The sequence below is a fragment of the Bison bison genome, unplaced genomic scaffold, assembly GCF_000754665.1.
Source record: "Bison bison bison isolate TAMUID 2011002044 unplaced genomic scaffold, Bison_UMD1.0 scf7180017864236, whole genome shotgun sequence".
In the NCBI taxonomy this organism is placed as follows: Eukaryota; Metazoa; Chordata; class Mammalia; order Artiodactyla; family Bovidae; genus Bison; species Bison bison.
In genome coordinates this window covers 390,231-406,460 of record NW_011494808.1, presented here as the reverse complement: position 1 = coordinate 406,460, position 16,230 = coordinate 390,231, and the positions used below count along the sequence as shown (strand labels likewise).

General features: G+C 36.3%; 1 protein-coding gene across 1 annotated transcript in view; it reads left to right on the top strand.

Annotated features, from left to right (window-relative positions):
* Nucleotides 1–16,230, top strand: part of LOC104993209 (disintegrin and metalloproteinase domain-containing protein 18-like) — a 114,751-nt gene that overhangs the window by 17,446 nt on the left and 81,075 nt on the right. The window contains exons 4-6 of the mRNA XM_010846351.1: nucleotides 2,863–2,941; nucleotides 9,286–9,362; nucleotides 9,837–9,990. Coding sequence (XP_010844653.1) covers nucleotides 2,863–2,941; nucleotides 9,286–9,362; nucleotides 9,837–9,990 — 310 coding nt within the window. The remainder of the gene's footprint in view (nucleotides 1–2,862; nucleotides 2,942–9,285; nucleotides 9,363–9,836; nucleotides 9,991–16,230) is intronic.

The window sequence follows — 16,230 nt, the reverse complement described above, 5'->3', positions numbered from 1 at the left end:
TGCTATCTAGGTTGGTCATAACTTTCCTTTCAAGGAGTAAGCGTCTTTTAACTTCATGGCTGCAGTCACCATCTGCAGTGATTTTGGAGCCCCCCCAAAATAAAGTCTGACACTGTTTCCAATGTTTCCCCATCTATTTCCCATGAAGTGATGGGACCGGATGCCATGATCTTCGTTTTCTGAATGTTGAGCTTTAAGCCAACTTTTTCACTCTCCACTTTCACTTTCATCAAGAGGCTTTTGAGTTCCTCTTCACTTTCTGCCATAAGGGTGGTATCATCTGCATATCTAAGGTGATTGATATTTCTCCCGGCAATCTTGATTCCAGCTTGTGTTTCTTCCAGTCCAGCATTTCTCATGATGTACTCTGCATATAATTTAAATAAACAGGGTGACAATATATAGCCTTGACGTACTCCTTTTCCTATTTGGAACCAGTCTGTTGTCCCATGTCCAGTTCTAACTGTTGCTTCCTGACCTGCATATAAGTTTCTCAAGAGGCAGATCAGGTGGTCTGGTATTCCCATCTCTTTCAGAATTTTCCACAGTTTATTGTGATCCACACAGTCAAAGGCTTTGGCATAGTCAATAAAGCAGAAATAGATGTTGTTCATCGCAGCGCTGTTTATAATAGCCAGGACATGGAAGCAACCTAGCTGTCCATCAGCAGATGAAAGGATAAGAAAGCTATGGTACATATACACAATGGAATATTACTCAGCCATTAAAAAGAATACATTTGAATCAGTTCTAATGAGGTGGATGAAACTGGAGCCTATTATACAGAGTGAAGTAAGCCAGAAAGAAAAACACCAATACAGTATACTAACGCATATATATGGAGTTTAGAAAGATGGTAACAATAACCCTGTGTACGAGACAGCAAAAGAGACACTGATGTATAGAACAGTCTTATGGACTCTGTTGGAGAGGGAGAGGGTGGGAAGATTTGGGACAATGGCATTGAAACATGTATAATATCATGTATGAAACGAGTTGCCAGTCCAGGTTCGATGCACGATACTGGATGCTTGGGGCTGGTGCACTGGGACGACCCAGAGGGATGGTATGGGGAGGGAGGAGGGAGGAGGGCTCAGGATGGGGAACACATGTATACCTGTGGCGGATCCATTTCGATATTTGGCAAAACTAATACAATATTGTAAAGTTAAAAAAAAAAAAAGAAATAGATGTTTTTCTGGAACTCTCTTGCTTTTTCCATGATCCAGCAGATGTTGGCAATTTGATCTCTGCTTCCTCTTCCTTTTCTAAAACCAGCTTGAACATCAGGAAGTTCACACTTCACATATTGCTGAAGCCTGGCTTGGAGAATTTTGAGCATTACTTTACTAGCGTGTGAGATGAGTGCAATTGTGTGGTAGTTTGAACATTCTTTGGCATTGCCCTTCTTTGGGATTGGAATGAAAACTGACCTTTTCCAGTCCTGTGGCCACTGCTGAGTTTTCCAAATTTGCTGGCATATTGAGTGCAGCACTTTCACAGCATCATCTTTCAGGATTTGGAATAGCTCAACTGGCATTCTATCACATCCACTAGCTTTGTTTGTAGTGACGCTTTCTAAGGCTATACCTTGCTTTTTCTCCTGGCACCTCAGAAGTGGTAGTCACTTTGTGGCCTTTTTGTGTCTAATTTGTTCATACTTACCCAGACTGCTCATGCAGTCAGTTATTTTTAGTCCCTTATAGTTCCTTTATCATTTGTTACTCATGGAGACATTTGCCCAGGTCAAGTACTCCAGTAAAGAGTTCAGGTCCCACCCTATCTCATTCCTACCATAAACATGTTAGATTGTTCCAAGGTAATCAACATCCACCTAGTAAGAAGCTTATAGCTCCAAACTCCATTTATATCACATTTATGTAAAAATAACATATGATATTTAGCCAAAGACTAGAATCCTTCTTCCAAACAAAGACTTTGAGACGTAGTGTGTGGTTCTACAATTTTTCTCCTACTGCTTCAAGAGAAGCAGTTTCCATAGAGGGACCATGTCTTTTCCTAGGTTCCAGAAGGAAGGCATTGTGGAGTTGAATCTGCAGTAACCTTGTAAACAACATTTGTTTTAATTTTAAAGCACTGGGAATTTGGAGGTTGTTTTTTAGCCTAGGATAAGTTACGAAAAAAAAATTAATAAAATAAGCGTAAATTTTTTGTTATTTATCAACCCATGGCTGCTTATTAGCAAATTATAACAAAAGCATTTATGCCATGAGATGTATAGATGGTTGAATCTATAAAAACTTTGCTTTGGGTATTGGAAGTCCTGGATTTTATTAGACATCAATCTGTGTCATTACAGTGCCCACACTTGTATCTGGTCATTCTGGTTCTTGTTTTTTCTTATATACATAATATGCTATCAGAAAGAAAGGTAGACAATGGAAAGATGAACCCACTTCAGTTCAGTTCAGTCCTTCAGTCTTGCCTGACTCTTTGCGACCCCATGGACTTCAGAATGCCAGGCCTCCCTGTCCATCATCAACTCCCAGAACTTACTCAAACTCAGGCCATCCAACCATCTTATCATCTGTCACCCCCTTCTCCTCCTGCCTTCGATCTTTCCCAGCATTAGGGTCTTCTCCAGTGAATCCATTCTTTGCATCAGGTGGCCAAAGTATTGGAGCTTCAGCTTCAGCATCAGTTCTTCCAGTCAATATTTAGGACTGATTTCCTTTAGGATTGGCTGGTTTGATCTTCTTGCAGTCCAAGGAAGCCATTTAATTTTTGCATATTTAAGCTCATAAATTGGAAAGTAATGTTTTTTTTAAAATGTCATAACTCTGGAAGTTACTTTTATTAATGCTGTTATTAAGACAAAGTTTATTGTTTTGGTTGAATTAGGTCATTTTTAGACTCTAACCTCCTGGTGTATTCATACAACAAATCGAGGGTGTTATATCCAGATTCTTCATTTATAAAGGTAAGTTTTACTTTATGTTTTGTAGATTTTTATCCTTTTGTGGTAAAGACATCATTGGTGGGAAGAATGAGCCTCCCTTATGCTCAGCCAGATTGTTGGGCAAGCAGATTGATCACAAACCCAAACATAATGTGGCTGTTGCTATGAAAACATGTTGAATAGAATGAGCATTTCAGAATGTGAAACTCAGGAATCACTTAATTGAAAAGGTCATTTACATTCTCTGGAAGTAGTTGTAGGAATTTGAGAGCAGAAAGAAGTGGGAAAAGGAACTCAAAAGCCTCTAAATACAGGGTAAAGTTTTGATGAAAGTGTCATAGAAGCTGAGCAGTGGAGGGAACAGTGGAAACCACTTCACAGAAAGAGCACAGAAAAATAAAGCTGCAATAGCATATTGAGTACTAAATCCTAATATGTTTACATGAAAACCACAGGAATTTGAATTATATCCCCCAATGCAGATAAGAGTCAAAAAAATGTTTAAAAGAATATGAAGAAGTTAGCTTTAGTCTAAGATATATATTTTGCCAGACTAGATGATGGAGAAGATACGAATGCGAGTGTTTGTTCAAATTCTGTTGCTGTGCTACAATTCAGAGAGAATGATGTTTAAAATATGGTAACCAGTACAGCATTTCTCTTTCTCACCACCTGCAAGTAGAAAGTAGGACAGAATTCATGAGGCACCTGGTTTCAGACATTAGACAGTTAAAAGAAAAATCAGAGATTCTTCCTCTGACAGAAAGGAAGCACAGAGGGTGAGTCTCACACTGAACTTGGTCCTCTGACTAGGAATAATGTCTTAACTATAGTACAAGAGTTGAATCAAATAGGACTTCTTACGAGTTTGGATTTTCTGAATTGTAGGGATAACGTATTCCCTACAATTGGATAATGTTAGATATAGGTTTTTGGTTTTTTTGTTTAATACGGTCTTTACAAAGTTAAGGAAATTCACTGTTCCTAGATTGGTAAGAATCTGTTTGTTTTTCTGCCCCATGATGGGGATTGTAATTAATTGTATAAGATGGCTTTTCTGTATTAGTTGATATGATCATATGATGTTGAGATAGTGTATTGCTTTGACTGATTCTCAAATATTGATACAATACCTAGAAAATATCTTTCATACCTAGAAAAATCCAAACTTGGTCTTGTTGTATGAAATTTTTATTCATGCCTGGATTTGATTTGCTAACAATTTTTTGAGAATTTTGGGGGTCAAATTTCATGAAAAACATTGGTCTATGATTTTCTTTTTTTGTAGTGACTTTGTCTAATTTTTAGATTAGAGTAATACTGGCCTCATTAAATACATCAAAAAGTAATGCATTCTCTTTTGCTTTTCAGGAGGACATTGTATAAAATACTTGTTAATTCTTAAAGTACTTGGTAAAATTCTACAGTGAAATCCCTGGGCTTTGGGATTTTGCATGTGTGTGTGTTGGGAGCTATTACATTAGCAATTCAATTTTTTAATAGTTATAGGCTATTTTATTTATCTGTTTTTTTTTAATTGCTTTGGTAGGTTGTAGTTTTTTAAGTAATTGGTCTGTATCATCTTGGGGGCATTTCTGCATGGAATTTTGTAATAGTATTTATTATTCTTTTAATGACTTACAGGAGCTTTAGTGTTGTGTTGGTTGATTTCAATCATTGATGATATGTGACTCCTCTTTTCTTAACTGTCAATCTTAGTAGAGATTTTTCAATCTATTGCACATATCAAAGAACAGACTGTTTTCTTGCTTTGATTTTCTTTACTGTTATTTTCAATGTCACAGCTTTTTGCTGTGTTTCTTTTCTCCCTGATACCTTGCTTCAGGTTTATTTGGCTCTTCTTATTCTAATATGTTAAGGACAAAACTTAATAGGTGACCATTCATCTGGAAAAGATTGAGGGAAAGAGAAGGCTTAATGCCATTTGAATCAGGAAATGTGATACCTCAGCCTTACCTTTTCGGATTTGTGTGTGGATACATAAGAATTTCAGGATCATTTTTTCTGGTTCTGTGAAAAATGCCATTAGATATTGTATAGGAATCACATTGAATTTGTAGATTGCTTTAGGTGGTATGGGTATTATCACCATAAGAATTCCTCCAGTCCATGATCACTGGATCTCTTTCCATTGTGTCATAATTTCTTTCATCACTGTACTATAGGTTTAGAGTACAGGTCTTTCTCTTCTTGGTTTAATTTAATCAAAAAAATTTATTCTTTTGGATGCTATTGTAAGTGGAATTGTTTTGTTAATTTCTCTTTCTGACAGTTTGTTAGTTTGTAGAAACACAAATGATTTTCATATGTTAACTTTATACTCTGTAGCATTGCTCAATTTACCAATATTTTTCTTCTTTAACCTATGTAGTAATTGCTTTTATTACTTGAATTTTGAATGTGGAACCTCCTTTGCATATCTGGGATAAATCCCACTTGGTTTTGGTTTACAATTTTTAAATTTATTGTTGATTTTTATTTCCTAATATGTTGTTGAGAATTTTTGCATATATGCTCATAAGAGATTTTAATGTGTAGCTCTTTTTTTTTTAAGTGTTATTGGTTGTTTTGGTTTTAGTATAACATTGGCCCACATAGCATGAGTTAGAAGTATTTGTTCTGTTTCTATATTCTGAAGGAATGTGTAGAGATTTGATATGGTTTACTCAAGTGTTTGGCAGAATTCAACAGTGACAACATCTGGGCCTGCCTGCTGCTTTGTGATTTGGCAGGTGATCAATTTTATTCAACTTCTTTAAGAGAATCAGACGTAGTCAGATTGTCTATTTCCTCTTACATGAGGTTTGACAAATGGTGTGTTTCAAGTAGTTGGACCATTTTATCCAGGATTTCAAATTGGTGGACATAGAGTTGTTTATCTCATTCCTTTATTATTCTTTTAATGTACATGAGGCTATAGTTAAGATACTTCTTTTATACTACTGATGTCAGTAATTAGTATCATCTCTCTTAGCACGCCTGGCAAGAGGTTTATCAATTCTAAATCTTTCTTTGCTGTTGCTTACTTCGGATTTAATTTGCTTTTCTTTTTTTCTAGTTTCCAAAGTGGAAACTTTAATTACTATCCCATAACTCCTGTAAGATTTGATCACTTTCTACTGTCTTCCTTTGCTCCTTTGATCTGCTGGAGTTGAACTGAGTCTTTCTTCTGTCTGATGCAATCTGCTGTTGAAGACTTCTAGTGAATTTTTTCAGTTCAGTTATTATTCTATGGCTTCCCTGGTGGCTTAGTGGTAAAGAACCTGCCTGCCAATGCAGGAGACGGGTTCAATTTATGAGGTAAGAAAACCACTTGCAGAAGGAAATGGCAATCCACTCCAGCATTCTCATCTGGAAAGTCCCATGGGCAGAAGAGTCAGGTGGGCTATAGTCCTTGGGGTAGCAAGAGTTGGACACGACTTGGCAAGTAAACAACAGCAGCAATTATTCTACAGCTCCATGATTTCTGTTTGATACTTTTAATATTTTGTCTGTTTTTTTTTTTTTTCAAACTCTCACTTGGTTCATGCATTGTTCTCCTAACCTCAATGAGCATCTTTATGGGAAAATCTTCATTTTTAATTTTTTATTAGGTACATTAATTTTATTTCACTAGTGTCAGTTTCAGCCTGTATCTTGTTCCTTTGTTTGAAATATCATTTCCTTATTCCTCATTTTACTTACCACTCTACTTTGGTGTCTGCTCATTAGGAAAGCAGTCCCCTCACAGGGTCTTCATGAGACCTTCCATGTCCTTCCATGTACAGAAGGACACCCCCACAAATCAGCCTGGCCAGTGATTTGGGGGTCCTCTACCAGCTGTTTCTCTCTTCAGGTAGAAGCAGACCTCTGTGGGGTTTTCCTGCTCTGGCTCTGTCTCAGAAGGGATGCTCTGTCATCCCAGGTCAGTGCCTCTGTTTTCCCGCAGACTGTACCACGGCTACAGTGCTGCAAGATCGGAGGGACAGATGCTGGTTCTTGGGGTAGTACTGGTGAAGAGGGAGCACTGCATTCAATCCGTAGACGATTGTCTCCTGCAGTGGAGGCAGAGAGGTGGGCTTTTTCTCCTTCTCACTCTGTGATGAGTGTGGACAAGCAGGGAAGGGAGTCAGTGGTGTCAAGTAACCCAAGCCACGATCTCCATTGTGCTTTGGGTGACTAGACTGCCCAGGTTTGGTGACCCTGTTGCTTGCATATTCTCCTCAAAAACACTGGGGCACTGCTTGCTTGAACAACACCCTCTTCTTGTCAATCTGGAAGCTAGATTATCTCTTTCTAATCTAATCTAATCTCTGGGGCAGATTCTCTGGTGAACAGGCATCCCAAATCTCCCTACTGGCTTTGGTGCATCTGATGTTGCATTCACCAAAAGATGTGCACAAGCCAGTCTGTTATTTCATTGTCTCTCACAGATGGAATTGGTGCATTAATTGCCACTCACTTGGTGTATTTATTGGAGGATAGCAGATCTAGGGATTTCTAAACCACCATATTTTGACCAGTATTAAGCCTTTATTTCTTTGAATAATTTTTCTACTCTGCTAATTCTTTCTGGTTCTCCTTCGTGGATTCTGACATATATTTTAAAATGTTTGGTAATGTTCCATGTGTTCTTGAAACTCTATTCGCTTTCTTAATTAATTTTCCTGTGATTTATATATTGGGTAAATTTTATGCATCTGTTTCAAGTTCATTGATTCCATCCCTTGTCATCTGCACTCTGCATTTGTTCCTACCCAGTTTGGGTTGTTTTCTTTGTTTGTTTGGGTTTTTTTAATTATATTATTTGGTTCTAATTTCTTAGTTGTTATTTTTAATAGCTTCTATTTCATTTCTGAAATTTCCTTATTCTTTCAGCTGTTTCAGGATGCTTTTAAAATGTTCATTGAATGAGTATTTTCACAGCTGCTTTAAAACCCATTGAATCATTCCAGCATGTGGCTAATCTCAATATGCAGCATCTGGTGTCTTCTCCCATTTTGTTGTGATATTCTTGGTTCTTGATATAGTATATAGTTTTATATTGTATGCTTGTCATTGAAATCTTCTATTGTTGAAGACAATCACCCAGTTTAAGTTCAAATTTAGTGTGCTTGTTGCTCCAGTGACCATTTAGCCTTCTTGGAACTTTTGATATTATTTTGTTGTCCGTCATTCTTCCTGGCTTATGTGGAGCTCACTGGATCTCTGCCAGGGCAGCCCATGGCAGGAAAAGTTTCTTTCCTGGGCCACCCTCTGTTGCTTCATAATGTTGGTTGATGAGAGAACCATATAATGGAGAACATTTCTTCTAGCTGTATGTCAGTCACTGGCTATCAATATGCTTCTCAGTCTGTCTCTGCTAGTGCCCTTGAGAGAGGAAAGTTTTTAATCTAGGCCACTCTTTGCTGCTTTGAGTTTGGAGTGTTGAGAGTTATCTCACGAGGATCATTTTCTCTTATTGGGCATGCAAGGCCAGGAGATGCATAAACTGTGATGCTGTCTTCTGCTGGATAAAATGTTGGGACCTGGTTTGCATTCTACATCTTTGTGAAGATTTGTGGCATAGTTTACTGACACCACTGTGGGCAGAACTGGCTGCTATGTTGTCTGACAGTGGAGTGTGTATGCTTTGCCACTATCGGTTAGAGATAGGAGTTAAGTCGAGTATTGAGATGAGTGAATGCTTACTGATGGATTTGTATGTATGGACACTAATGCCATAGAATCACATCCATACATGAGAATGTGATGATAATAGCATGTTCATAGTCCAGGATTAACTGAGGAACAAGGCTGATTCTAGATATCACTACACTTCTTAAGGAAGAGAAGGAAATATTCAGTACAAGACTGTATCAGTGGAGAACGTAGGAAGAGTAATGTTTTAAAAGTCCATTGAGAAGAGACTTTCAAGTAAGGATGATCAACATGGTGAGATATTAAAAAATAGTGAAGAAATGTCAGTTAAGATAGTTTGGTCTTACTTATAATGAAACAAATGAAATGCCCACAGTGGAAGTCAAATTAATGCTGGTGATTACCTTGAGGTAGCATTTTTAGACTATATATTCAAAATGTGGACTGAGAACGACAAGATATAGATCAGAATGTTATTTATGGAAAGTTCAGATTTACAGCAAAAATCACTTTGGAAAGAATAGGAGTTGTGATTATTTATAGTTAGAAGAGTGTCAAGGGGAAAAGACTGTAGAAAGATAAAAAGGAAATGAAGTGTCTGTTGAATTGTATCATGGAATGCTTAAATTTGATATTTGATGATGTCTAGGATGAGGGTTATCAAAAAAATCAAACTCTTTGTTTACTAATCATTACCAATGTATCTTTATATTACTCCTGTGCAGGGCCATTGCTTTTATCAAGGATATGCCACAGAGATTCCAAATTCAGTTGTGACACTTAGTACCTGCTCTGGACTCAGGTAACGACCTATTCCAGAGATGTACCATAGTCGATATCTAGTGTATCCTTTAACTTTTAGAAACTTCTTGAAGGGTAGATGGAAGACAAAGAAAATAGACACTGACACTGTGACACTGTGTTTCTTCTCATCTACTTTCTGTGCCTGCTTGTCTTATCTTTTCCACTATACTCTTTGTGTCTCTCCCAGGCTTGCAATTATAAAATTCATTCAGAAATAGCTGTCATTGGAATGAGAAATATCCCTATTACTGAGCCACTCTAGAACTGCAATGACTCTTAAATGCTATAATAGATAGAAGGAGGTAGAAAATTGGGTTTACACATTGATGGAAGTAGGATGGGGCTATTATTAGATATTAGATGACAAAAGCATTATCAAATTTCTACTTAATGTTTTCTTTTAATATTTATTTATGTTTATTATTAAGAAATCCATACTTTTAATTTCTTTGTTATGTGTTTCAATATTAAGGGGATTATTGCAGTTTGAGAATGTCAGTTATGGAATCGAACCACTGGAATCTTCAACTACATATGAGCATGTTATTTATCCGTTCAGAGATAAAAAAAGTGATTTTTCTCCCATATCTGCAGATCGATCCTACAAAATTCTTGTGAAATCAAATGTAAGTAACTCGTGTATGCAAATTGTGATAAACATATTCACATTGATATCTGTTACATTTGGAAAACAAATTTAAAGTAATACTGGTTATAATAAAGCCTCTCTTATAAGGTATTTATTTTAAATATATTTTGTGTAGTCATAATATTAAAAGTGTAACAGCTGTAAATATATAATTCAAAATTCTCACATATACCTAATTTTAAGTATTTTCTGCAGATATTCCTTTTAAGTATTTTTATGCAAATATACACAAATATTAAATGAAAATATTAAGTAGAAATTTGATAATGACCTTTGTCATTTAATATCTAATAGTCCCATCTTGCTTGATTAACATGTAAATCCAGTTTTCTACCTTCTTCTATTTATTATTGCATTTAGGAGTCATTGCAATTCTAGGGTAGCACAGTTCCACTCTTAAACTGAATTTCCATCCTAAAAATATAATGGTACTCCAGTTTGCTGATTGTAAGTGTCGCCTGTTTTGCCATTTAGTAACTTTATTAACTTTGTAAAAATAAAAGTTAATTTTTATAGAAAATGCAAAAGTACAAATGAGGCAAAATTGTTCCATATCTCATTGCCTAGACATAGTGTTCTTAGAACTTTGAGGCATTGGTTCTAATTCTTTTACTGTGTCTAGTTATAAAGATGATTTATAAAGGAAGATTTAAGAAAAAAATTATCTAATCATGTATTTTTCTTTGAAATTTCATTTGTGCTATTAAGAGGATAATATAAGTTTTCACTTATCATTAAGTTACATTGCATTTATTATTATCTTAAATGAATGTTAGTTAATATTATTAAAAATTTAAATATAAGCAGAAGGATAATAAGAACTGACCATAATACTATTCTCTAGACAAAAAGCTATTGTGAAATCCAGGACAATCATTTTGATATATTGTTTTTCATATACATATATGTTATATATATATATAAATTTAAAACATATGCTTTATAACATTATGGTATATTTTGCATATTTATATTCTTAACTTCAATCAAGAAATACTGCATGAATGTACCAGATTTTCGAACACTCACACTTTTCTTAAAAATGCTTTTATCTAGAAATAGGCATATTTCCAAGATTTTTAGATATATATTCTAACTTCCTACTTAGAATGTTTGCACAACTTTACATTTTGCCATCAAAAGTTACGAAAATGAAACTCTGTCCACATATTCATATCAAAATTGGATATCCTGTTTAGAGAGGCAAAACAAAATTATAATATGAAATGTGAATTTAATTTTTTATGATCTTCATCTCATTATTGCTTTAATATTTTTTATTTTGCCAAAAATACTAGTATAAATGCAGATTTTAAAAATTACCCTTTCAGAATGTCATAAAAATGATAAAATATAGTTATATATAGAAATGAAAATGTCCTTTTTAATAGAACTGAGATGTGACTCCCAACCCTATGCCATCTGCCTGTTGCAGTACAGCACTGACACAGTTGAAGACCATTTTCAAAACTGAAGCAGAGCATTGTCACATAAAATAACTTTAAAGGTTTCCATGAACCCTCCTCTATGGCAGTGGGAAAACCCAAATGGATTGACATGTTATGGCAAAGACAAATAGCCCTGCACTTGAACCCCCCAACTTGACTTGAAGAGTCAGCAATAAAAGAGGGGTTGACAGAGGCAAAGGTAACATACAATTCCAGCTGCCATAGCTTGAAGTTCTAGTCAATTAGGCTGTAGCCACAAGTATTTGGCGGAGTAATAAGGCAATGGCACCCCACTCCAGTACTCTTGCCTGGAAAATCCCATGGACGGAGGAGCCTGGTAGGCTGCAGTCCATGGGGTCACTACGAGTCAGGCACAACTGAGCGACTTCACTTTCTCTTTTCACTTTCATTCATTGGAGAAGGAAATGGCACCCCACTCCAGTACTCTTGCCTGGAGAATCCCAGGGACGGGGGAGCCTGGTGGGCTGCCGTCTATGGGGTCTCACAGAGTCGGACGCGACTGAAGTGCCTTAGCAGCAGCAGCATATTATCTTTTTATATTTAAATCTTCTCATCTGTAAAAATTCAGTAATAAAAATAATACCCAAGTCACACGGGTACTTTAAAGTTTCAATAAATTTGTAATTAAAAATTACTTAGCATAGTATGTCAGAAATGTAAGTGATTGATGAATATCAATAAATATTGCTCCTACTACTACTATTAGTATTTGCTACCAGTAGTTTCTCATGTACTGAAACAAGGTAATTGGAGCTAAATATGGAAAATTTGGATACAAAATAGAATGCAATATGAAATAAAAGACACTAAAATTTCAGAACTAAGAAGAAACCAGGGATGTCACTGCTGTTACTGATTGGTGGCCCAAGACTGGGGACCCTTGCACAAGGCAACTACTGAAATGTCTTTTTAACTGTGAGTCCAAATACCTAAGGAAATGATATTAAGGGTGGGTCTAGGAAGACAGGTGGTTGAAAATAAGTTTAAAAATACATATAAAACCTAATTTCCTCTCCTAAACAATTGTTTCTGCTGTAAACTCACAGCTGGTCTAAGACTCTTTTCTTGTGTGGAATGTATGAAGTGGGGTCACCAGGCATAGATGTCTTTGTAAATCATAATAGAAGGTGGTTATACCAAAATTTGTGTGAATATATTAAACTTGACACACTAGATGTTGGGAAATGGTTTTAAACATTCTAAGATGTTCATTAGAATCCAGGAGGGAATTGAACCACCCCAAAGAATCAAAACTAAGTATGTTGACAGCAAGGTTTCCCATTAAACATTCCAGATAATTTACCCTCTCTGAAGACAGCAGCCCATAACCTCCATATGTGGTCATGGATGTTGCAATATGCTGTCAATACCTAATATGAAGAAGCACTAGACACAGGATTAAACAATTGAATATGGTAGATATTGTCATGGAAAAATTCAAAATGTTTAATCTTGAGGCACTAAGGAATGGAGAGAGAGAGTGAAGAAAGCAACATGACAATATACTCAGAGAGGTGTGCTATGCTTAGTCTCTCAGTCATGTCCGACTCTTTGTGAACCCATGGACTGCAGCCCATCAGGCTCCTCTGTCCATGGGATTCTCCAGGCAATAACACTGAAATGGGTTGCCATGTCCTCCTCCAGGGGATTTTTCCAACCCAGGGATCAAACCCAGGTCTCCCACACTGCAGGCAGATTGTTTACTGATTAAGCCCCTCGGGAAGCCCATACTCAGAAAGGGTGAAGAAAATATTTCATCCACAAACTAAGAACAGAGCACTGTTTAAAAAATAAAATTCAGCAGATAACAGTTCTTGGGAATTAAAAGCATGCTACACAGGTGTAAAAACAGGAAAGTGCATCACAGAAAATTCCAGAAATCACACACAACTAAAGTATAAACAAAAATGACAAGGAAATTTGAGAGATAAGATATGCAATTAAAATAACAATGCAGGTGATGTAGTATGAGTTTCAATACAAATGAAATTGAGAATCAAAATGATTTAAGCAGGGGTTCTGAATCAGCATTTTTAAATATCTGATTTCTTCTGTATAAACACAATGTAGATTGGCATGAAACTACTTAGCACCAATATTGAAGATTGAAAGGCAACACAAAAATTACTTAAAATAAGGCAAGGTAGTTTTCAGCCTGTAATTATTTACCCAGTCAGAACTATATAACTGATATTTTTCATTAAAACCATTTCTTTCCTCCCTATTGTTAATACCCTTCCTAATGTGTAAAACAAACCACACTTAGGTTCAGGATGGGGAACACATGTATACCTGTGGCGGATTCATTTTGATATTTGGCAAAACTAATACAATTATGTAAAGTTTAAAAATAAAATAAAATTAGAAAAAAAAGAATAACAGAGAGAGACTCTAATCTCACCAGGAATGAGAAGATTAGCAGGCCACAACACAACCACATTTCTAAGGAGTAGTTGTCAAATACACTGAATTATCTGTCAAATCAGGAGATGGGACAACTTTGTAAGCTGTTATCCTCAAACTGTATTCTTCATGAGTAAACACTATTAGGTCAAATACAATGAGATTTTGAACTGATGAATTTCTGTCAGTGGTTTAACATGATGTGTGGGCTTTGCTCATGCAAAGACCAAGGTAGATGAAAATGCTAGCTGTTTCCTTTCCAGCTTCAACTCGGGACCTCAAAGTGTCCCCAATAGTATTTGAATTCAGATAGGAGTAAAGGGAGAAGACTGTCTGAATCCCCATCTTGATTAACCTGAGCTGAATAGGTATCTCTCACCAACTTCTCTCTCAGAGAAGGAGCAATATCATTCTTGAAAAATTGGTCATTTCTTATGAACCAAATATAGTGTAGGTCAATTATCCCCACCATTTGTTCAACAAAAGTTTGACATGAAAGAAATGAATGTATTCTGAAAGAAGAATACAAAAGTAATAAACATGGGACATAAAAACAAATATAAATATAAAATATAACACAAATTACATGGTCCAAAATGAGTTAAAAACAATATTGATATTGTTATATATTTATGTACAGGGTGCCATCTGTTGTTGTAAGACCTTGACAGTATGCCCTGTCTTTCCATTTCTTTCTACAATTCTGAGAGCGAGGACAATTATCCCTCTCTTCAGAAGGAAGCAGAGACCTAGAGAGTTCAAATTATTATTGTAAGTTACAGCATTAAAATTCTAGTCTAAATAATACAACCCCAGAGATCCATTCTTTAGTACTCACAAGTCTACGCTTTCACAGTCTGTTTAAAGATCCTGGAAGTGCTCAAGAAATAGACATAAAAGAAAAACAAAGCCATTTGGAAAATGAAAGCCATTGACAATAGAACTGGTGAATAACAGAATAGACATTATCATAAAACCCTAAGGTAACTAAAATGGATGGGAATGGGTGAATTTAACTCAGATGACTATTATATCTACTACTGTGGGCAGGAATCCCTTAGAAGAAATGGAGTAGCCATCATGGTCAACAAAACAGTCTGAAATGCAGTACTTGGATGCAATCTCAAAAATGACAGAATGATCTCTGTTCGTTTCCTAGGCAAACCATTCAATATCACAGTAATCCAAGTCTATGCCCCAACCAGTAACACTGAAGAAGCTGAAGTTGAACGGTTCTATGAAGACCTACAAGACCTTTTAGAACTAACACCCAAAAAAGATGTCCTTTTCATTATAGGGGACTGGAATGCAAAAGTAGGAAGTCAAGAAACACCTGGAGTAACAGGCAAATTTGACCTTGGAATACGGAATGAAGCAGGGCAAAGGCTAATAGAGTTTTGCCAAGACAATGCACTGGTCATAGCAAACACCCTCCTCCAACAACACAAGAGAAGACTCTACACATGGACGTCACCAGATGGTCAACACCGAAGTCAGATTGATTATATTCTTTGCAGTCAAAGATGGAGAAGCTCTATACAGTCAGCAAAAGCAAGACTAGGAGCTGACTGTGGTTCAGATCATGAACTCCCTATTGCCAAATTCAGACTTAAATTGAAGAAAGTAGGGGAAACTACTCAACCATTCAGATATGACCTAAATCAAATTCCTTATGATCATACAGTGGAGGTGAGAAATAGATTTAAGGGACTAGATCTGATAAACAGAATGCCTGATGAACTATGGACAGAGGTTCGTGACATTGTACAGGAGATAGGGATTAAGACCATACCCATGGAAAAGAAATGCAAAAAAGCAAAATGGCTGTCTGGGGAGGCCTTAAAATAGCTGTGAAAACAAGAGAAGCAAAATGCAAAGGAGAAAAGGAAAGATATAAGCATCTGAATGCATTGTTCCAAAGAATAGCAAGGAGAGATAAGAAAGCCTTCTTCAGCAATCAAAGCAAAGAAATAGAGGAAAACAACAGAATGGGAAAAACTAGAGATCTCTTCAAGAAAATTAGAGATACCAAGGGAACATTTCATGCAAAGATGGACTTGATAAAGGACATAAATGCTATGGACCTAACAGAAGCAGAAGAGGTGGCAAGAAACAATACACAGAAGAACTGTACAAAAAAGATCTTCATGACCAAGATAATCACAATGGTGTGATCACTCACCTAGAGCCAGACATCGTGTCATGTGAAGTCAAGTGGGCCTTAGAAAGCATCACTGCAAACAAAGGTAGTGGAGGTGATGGAATTCCAGTTGAGCTATTTCAAATCCTGAAAGATGATGCTGTGAAAGTGCTACACTCAATATGCCAGCAAATTTCAAAAACTC